General features: G+C 44.7%; 1 protein-coding gene across 1 annotated transcript in view; it reads left to right on the top strand.

Moving 5' to 3' along the window:
• Nucleotide 1: 1 nt before the first annotated feature.
• The window catches only part of PITRM1 (pitrilysin metallopeptidase 1), a gene marked incomplete at its 5' end in the record, with an annotated part of 34,425 nt that continues 26,359 nt past the window's right edge, over nt 2-8,067 (top strand). Inside the window, 6 exons of the mRNA XM_019528688.1 lie at nt 2-33; nt 594-702; nt 2,834-2,940; nt 6,372-6,523; nt 7,042-7,156; nt 7,235-7,331. Of these exons, the coding sequence (XP_019384233.1) occupies nt 2-33; nt 594-702; nt 2,834-2,940; nt 6,372-6,523; nt 7,042-7,156; nt 7,235-7,331 (612 nt within the window). The remainder of the gene's footprint in view (nt 34-593; nt 703-2,833; nt 2,941-6,371; nt 6,524-7,041; nt 7,157-7,234; nt 7,332-8,067) is intronic.

Below are 8,067 nucleotides of genomic sequence, written 5' to 3'. Positions count from 1 at the left end.
CTGCGCCGCGGGCCGCCAGCGCCCCCCCAGCCGGTAGGACTGGCCGGCCGCGGTTCCCCCCACTGCTCCCCCATAACCGCCCCTGGCCCGGGCCTGCCCTGGGACCCCCGCCCTTCCTTCCAGCCCCGTCCCGGCGCCGCGCCGCCTGGCCCTGGCTGTCTGCTCCCGGGACCCCCGTGGACCCGGCCCGTCCGGCCGCCGGGGTTGGGCTGAGCGGGGACGTTTGTCTTGGAGACCGTGATCCCTCCCGTGCCCTGGGCTTTGCAGCGGCCGGCTCACCCTCCGAGTTAGTCGGTGAGGTGCGGTGTCCCCTGCTGCCCGGGCTGGTCACTTGGGCTCTTCCCCTCGGTGCTGCCGGGAGCTGTGTGGGCTCGGGCTCCTCCTGAGCGGGGCGTGGAGTCAGCTCCCCTCCTCGTCTCCTCTTTTCTAGGCAGGGGTGGAGGTTAAGTGGGCATTTGTCTCCAGGGTGCTGTATTACATCTCCTCTGGACTTTCTGCTCCTGAAAAAACACAAGCAAGAGGGGGAGGGAGAGGAAATAATCCTGCCTTTGCTGTAGTGATTTTTTTTTTAATTAAGGAAAATGTCATTTCAGTTTCCGATCCCTCAATCACAAGTCTTGGAGGTGGAAGAGCAGTTCTGTTCATGAAAGAGCCCTACAGTACAGGATAGGTGAACAGATCCACGGGTTCACCGTGCAGCAGGTACAGGGTGGACTTCTGACTCCGCTTCTTATTGTGCCTGTTTTGTATTCGTATCATACTTTCCATTAAGGTAAAATATTGGTCTGCAAAAATTAGGACAGAGAAGCTGGCTGGTAAGTGTACATCGTTACGCAAGGGTCTTGGGCCTGAAATAGAAGCAGAGCGTACCCGCTGTGGTTCCTAAAGGTTGTCTTTGTGTGTAAAAAAAAATATTTAGGCAGTATGAACACAAAAATGCTACTCTAATTTGAAGCGTTAATTCTGCTGCGTTGTTTGAGAAGTGAACCACAGCGATTTCTGTGTAAACATTGGAAAAGAAATTCAAGTCAAGGGATCTGCTTTGCAGTGTGAAATTTGCTGAGTCCGGTAGGCTTCCCTTATGGTGATCATGCTAATATTACTAATACTAATAAATAGTAGTAGGCAACCACTTATTCTCTAGATCATGGTGTACATATCAGAGGTCTAGTCAGATGCCTGATGGATCCATTTGTAGCCAACAAGCCCAATTTGAGATAAACACAGCTTGTTATAAGTGTCATAGTTCTCTGTGTTGTCTAAGTTGGAGTCCAAGTTTGCAGCATGCTGCTTTCTTCTTTCTTCCTTGCTTTGCTTCCGTTCTCTGGATCAAAGTACTTCACGTTGAACTGCACCCAATGCCTGAAGTTCCCTCCAGATCAGAGTGGATTCTGTGCACTCCTCCCATCCTTCTGTGTTGATTGTTGAATAACTTTGTATCATTTTTACACACATTGTGGTACTGCTGTAGAGGGGGACCCTGACTTTCTAGAGCCATCTCGAATCTCATTATACAAAACATTCTTGGGGATACGGCCTCCTCCCATTCTCCTGACATAACCAATCCATCACAACCTGCACTTCTTGGTAGTAGTTTCTAAGTGTGTCAGTCCTGCACGCTCCATCACCTCTGGTTGGTATTCTTTCTTGCCACTTTATTTCAGGATCTTATGCAGACATCTCATGTGAAAGTTGTTCGGTCTCTTGATGTGTCTAGCAAATGTCCATGTTTCTGAACCATAAAGCAGGAATGACAGCACACAAGTCTCATAGATTCACATCTTCACCTTAACTGATAGTTTGCTGTTATTCCATGCACATTTCTGTAATAGTCTGAAATTCTTAGCTGCTTTTCTGATTCTGTTAGTCAGTTCGGACTGAAGGTCAAGATTCCTGCTGATCGTAGAACCCAAGTAGCAAAAACTGTCAATGACACCAAGAGATTTATCCTCCAGAGTGATATCAGGTATTAGTTCTTCCAGCCCTTGGTACATAAACACAGTTTTCTTGAAACTAATTGCCATTCGAAAGCTCTTGCATGACTTGCATCTACTCAAGAGATTTTTCAGGGAGATTTGCTGTGGGCAACCAAGGCCACGTCATTCTCAGACAGGAAATCTCTCCAAACTAGTTGTTTCACCTTGGATTTCACTCTAAACCTTGCAGTGTTGAAGAAGCTTCTACTGTATCTAGTTTGGTCTGAAGATAAATGCCATCAGTGCTGTCCTTAAATGCACAGGAATGACAAGTAGATGTTAAAGAGCACAGGGGCTAAGACATCCCTGTTTCACCCCATTGTTGATGTCAAAGATGTCTGATTCTTTGTTTTCCTACACTTCAGTTACCTTCATACCTTGATCTAATAAGCAAATGAGGATCAGCAGTTTGGGGCAGACAACCCAGTTTTTTCAGAACAGTAAAAATGCCCTGTCTGACTGTATCAAAATGTGTTTCCTCTTATTAATATGTTACTTGGTTTAAAAACATTTGTAAAAGCAATATTTAAGAAAATCCACTAAAATGAATGCACTAATAAAACTTACAAATGGTTGCAGCGTAAAATAGCAAAACACGTAAATTATAACTTGATTTCTTGTGAAACATAAGGGGGCTGACTGACAGGTTTCAAACTGTTTTATTTCACTGAAGTATCAAAAGATACAGTATGCTCATTTTGAAATGGATGGACTTGCCTTCTATGTCTGTTCATGACCTTAAGTTCTTCTGATGTAATTCTAGATGTGTCTAAGGTAAACAAGAAAAGCAAGATGATTCTTTTCATGGTGTTCCATGGGTATCTTACAAATAATTTCTAACAGAGGTTTTCTTTCAGGTGACAGCTGTTCCTGAGCTATTCCTAACTGCAGTGAAACTTAGCCATGAGGATACAGGAGCCAAATATTTACATGTGGCACGAGAAGACTCCAATAACCTATTCAGGTATCGTTGTCACGTATTACTGCAATCTGCGGATAGAACTTGTTAATCTGAGTGATGACAAACCATCACTGGTTATTAGGGGTGTCTGAAATGGGCCATATTTGATTTGGATTTGGCCCGGGTCGAGGACAGTGATTCGATTCGTTGATTTGGACCACTGTTCCTGATGCGATTTGGCTGAATCTGAAGATTTGATGCCGATTTGAACAATCAGTGATTTGACCATAGACACAGCTTTAAATGTTTTTTCTACATACCTCGAGGTACCAGGTGTGGCTTATGAATGTTGTGATGCTAGGGCGGAAGGAGCATCCCACAGGACTCAGCGGTAAACCTGGAAGTGGACTGGAATACTTCCAGTCCACTTCCAGGTCTGCTGCCGAGCACGCTGGGGGCTCCTCCTACATACACTGCTTGGTGATCCGCCGTGGGGAGACCCTGGGTGCCCCCCCTAGGAGGTGAGCCAACAGTTACCAAGGCATGGGGGGGGGGCCCCCCATGCTTTTCCTGGCAGACCTGGAAGTGGACCGGAAGTGCTTCTGGTCCGCTTCCAGGTTTGCTGCCAAGTGTGGTGGTGTCCCCCCATCCCGCACTCGTGTAGGATGCTCCGTCTGCCTCAGGATCACAGCGTTCATGAGCCATGCCTGGTACCTTAAGGTATGCAAAATAAACGTTTAAAGCTGTGTCTAGGTCCAAATCCCCAGATCATTCTGAATCTCTCTGAATTGATTTGGAGGGTTCCATTTTTATTTGGAGAGATTAAAGAGTCTCCTGATTCGATTTGGATTCAGAGATTTGGCCACCGAATTGGGCCAAATCTCCACTGAATCAAATTGGGGACCAAAGCTTTGTACAGCCCTACTGGTTATGGTTTTTCTCAAGGTGGCAGAGAAAATAGCCCTGAGTTAAGAAGGTACTTATATATTGATAAAACTACTTTTCAGGGCATACTGAATGTCATTCCCTGGCATTACAGTGTGTGATAGTGTCTGGCACATTTCACTGCTTAAGCTGGTGGCCTACGCACTTAATATGAGCCAGGGATTCTGCTGTGGATTCCTGGAGAAGTCAGTCAAGTTAATTCTTGTCAGGTCTATGTCCTAGCATGGTTCATAGATGTGGAATTTATGTTGGCCAACTTTGGACAGCAACCAAATCTTGAATTCATAAAGATGGCAGTTACAGGAGTTACGTAGCTTTAATCTGGTTAAAATATCTTTGTTTCACCATCTTTTTTACAAAAGCTTCTGGCAACAAAGTTTCAGGGTTTTATTAGACCTTTGCTGAGGATTGTTGGTACTAGGTTTCAGTGCTGACCATTTGGTTGTTGGTTTTAGAGTTGGACATTGGTTTTAGTATCTGCCATTTCAGAATCTTCAGAAAATTTGTCACAAATTACAAGGGTCTTCAGATTGTTCCAGCATTATGGTATCTTGCTTTTAGATGTCCTTTATGCAGAGTCAAGGTTGGAAGGACCCTGACCTCTTCCATCTAAGTATCAGTTTATGGTTTGCTAACATTAATTCAGCATTACAATAAAGAATGGTTTATTAATACTTTCTTTCTAAGCACCTCAGCTTCACAAGATTTAAACCAAAAACTTATTTTTATCAAAACTTCATTTCCCCTTTGTTTTACAATTAGAAAAAAATGAGTTCAGTTTTTCAGCAAGGAAAATATTAGAGGTTGTCTGTTCAAATCCCATGAAGGGTAGCTTATTTTGGTATAGCTTCTGTTGATTTCTTACAGTTATAAACAAAATCAATAATGAGGCACTTTTTCACTGGCTTTAAAAGCATCTATATAAAGGGCCAGAAGATTGGAGATAGACTAAGTTAAATCAGTGCAAACTCATTTTGTTAAATTACAACCATTTTCACATGTAATCAAGGTTTAATTTGTACACCCCTCCCCCCCTCCACTTTAAAGTTAATAACAAGTATTATAAGTGTGCCTTACATCAGTCCAATATTGGATCGGTACCGATATCCAATACTGCCAGTTTTCTTTATATCGGCCTGATGGGGCCTATTAATTTGGCTGATTAACACCCATGCTGCATGCAGCCACAGCGCAACACAGGCAGTGAGGAGCAGAGCTGGCAGTGTGGAGAGCTGCCTTCAGCTGATAAATCCAGTGTGCTGGAAGGGAGGGAAGCATCCGGGGGGGGGCAGATCAAGGCCCCCCCCCCCGCAGTGAGGGAGGGGGCAGAGGCACAGGCAGGCACTGCCCAGGCAGGGGGTGGAGGCCAGAGCCTCTGCTCATGGGGGGGATGGGGTGGCTTGTGCCCCCCAGATCTGTGTGGGGTGGGGCAGGCTGCAGCCGGGGCTGCACAGGGCTCTTCACGGCGGGTGCTGGCGGTGCTCGGAGGATGCTGCACCAACCCCAAATTCCACTGCCACTCCTCTCCCAGTGCTGCCGCCAACTGACCTGTGCAGCCCGGCTCTTCCCGGTGCATGGGCAGAGGTGGGGCATTGAGCCGGAGCTGTGCCAGGTGACTGGTGGCTGCAGCGCGGGGGACAAAGAGGTGGTGAAATTTGGGGTGGATGCGGCATCCTCCCAGTGCTGCCAGCGCCTGCTCCGAGCCCAGCCTCTGCTGAGAAGAGCCCCACGCAGCCCCAGCTGCAGCTTGTCCCGCTCCCTGCAGATCTGGAGGGCACATGCCCCCTCCCCGCCCCCATTTCCTCCCAGGGTGCAAGTAGGAGCTGCAGGCCTCCTCCCTCCCCTCCCGCCCCCAGTGAGCCATGTCTTTGGCCTCCCCCACCCCTCACTTGGGCAGCGCCTGCCCCTGCCCACCCCTCACTGTGGGGGGTGTTGATCTGTCCCCCCCATCTCCCTTCTTTCTCACCTCCCCTTGCACCACACCAGACTTACCAACTGGAGGCAGCTGTATCGGAAATCGGATCGGTATGGGCCGATATGTCTCCATTAATATCAGCTATTGGTATTGGCCCCAAAAATATATCTGTGCACCCCTAATTAGCATGACTGAATTTTTTGAAGAGCAGAAATTACTTTATGATGTCACCATTAACCATTATAGTGGTTTTATTACCAACCTTTGATACAAAAGTTGTCCTGTGAGTTGCTTTTTAATCTCAGTATGTACATATATATTGAGGAATTCCATGTCCTACATATAACAAGTCTGTTCACTGTCAGGCCACTGACTTCATAGATTTCATAGACATCAAGGCTGGAAGGGATCTTGGAAGATCATCGGGTCCAGCCCCCTGCCCAAGCTACCTTAATGGTGAATGTAGTTGTTACCCTGTAGATAGATATATTATTGAACGTCTCTTAGTCGCTCCAAATTTGAGAGACCCCCTTTAAGAGACTATAATGCCTTTAATATAAGGCTAAACTTAAAAAATAATAGTTGCACTGTCTTTTGGTCGGAAAATTATTATATTGTCTTTTTTTTTTTTAAGTGTGCAGTTTCGTACCACTCCAATGGACAGCACTGGTGTCCCACACATCCTTGAGCATACTGTTCTTTGTGGCTCCCAAAAATATCCCTGCAGAGATCCATTCTTTAAAATGTTAAACAGGTCACTGTCCACTTTCATGAATGCATTCACAGGTGAGTATAAGATAATGGATAATATATAGTATAATATTATTAATTATCCTTGTGATTTCCTGAAAAAGTTGCTCATGGAATTGAAGATATTTGTTTGACATATTAAAAATCTGTGCATAACTCTGTGCAGACTTCATTGGTACACAGTGACTGAGGGTACATGGTATTACATTTTACTAAAAAACAAGTAAGCAGTTTTACAAAGCATGGTAAAAAATACTTTATTCATTTGACAAATATGGATTAGTTCTTACATATTAGTTGCTTCCACAGAACATTTACTCATATACTATGGATATAAACAATGTTAGAGAAAAAGGGTTTTATTATATTATTAGACCTTTGCTGAGGATTGAAGGAAAACCATCCCCTTAAACACCAAAAAATGGGAACGTGAATAAGTAAGGCTCCATCTTTCAGCTAATGGTACAGACAGCAGAACTTAACAGTAAGAAAAGATGTATGCTATTGATTGCTAAAATGCTTTCCTCATTAATATTTATTTCATTTGTTTGCAGCTAATGATTATACGCTCTACCCTTTTTCCACGCAAAATCCTAAGGATTTTCAGAATCTCCTGTCTGTGTATTTGGATGCTGCTTTCTTCCCATGTCTACAACAGCTAGATTTCTGGTAAGACTTTAGAATTTGATGTGCATGTAAATAAGAAGTGTAAATCCAATACTTACTTTATATTTTTAATTTTTATAGGCAAGAAGGTTGGAGGCTAGAACATGAGAATCCATATGATCCTCAGACACCACTAGTCTTCAAAGGAGTTGTTTTTAATGAAATGAAAGGGGCATTTGTAAGTTCTGGATTTCTTTTAATTTTCATTTGGTAATTATGAAGTCCAGTGTGAGTGAAGAAAACAGTTAATCTGCAAATTATCTATTTGATTATTGAATTGAGTTTTAATAGCTCTGGTCTCCTAAAGTTAATTTCACAGGTACAACAATAATACTGGAGATATGGTGAATAAGCTTATTTTTAAGGAGATTATGAAAAGTTTATTTATGCAAGCATAGTATCTTAGTGGTATATACTGAGTACAGACCTACAGCACAACTAGTAGAAAGTAATTTGCCCTGGATTTTAATCCATAATAAACATGACCAGCACACCCAGGCTGCCTGTCTGCATAGGCATGATAGTGATCCTTTCCAGTACGTGACTTCATTTTCACTGAGCAGATAACTTTCTGGGAACACAGTTCACTAGGGGACTGGACAGACGCATTCTGGTAGAAACTTTCTCGTGCAATGACGGACTCAAGGGGAACACCTCCAGACCTCAGGTTGGGGAGGACCGGGTTAGAGAGCTGGAGGGGCTGGACGTGTTCAGATCAGCGGGTCCAGGGTGTTGAGGGAGCTAGCAGGGGTTATTGCAGGGCCCTTGGCACGGCTTTATGAGCGCTCATGGTGCTCAGGCCAGGTGCCGGATGATTGGAAGGTAGCCAGCGTGGTCCCCATCTTTAGAAAAGGGAGGAGGGAAGACCCGGGCAACTATAGACCCGTCAGTCTTACCTCAATCCTAGGGAAACT

Source organism: Crocodylus porosus, unplaced genomic scaffold, assembly GCF_001723895.1.
Source record: "Crocodylus porosus isolate Cpor-Errol unplaced genomic scaffold, CroPor_comp1, whole genome shotgun sequence".
In the NCBI taxonomy this organism is placed as follows: domain Eukaryota; kingdom Metazoa; phylum Chordata; order Crocodylia; family Crocodylidae; genus Crocodylus; species Crocodylus porosus.
This window is presented reverse-complemented; position numbering and strand designations above follow the sequence as displayed.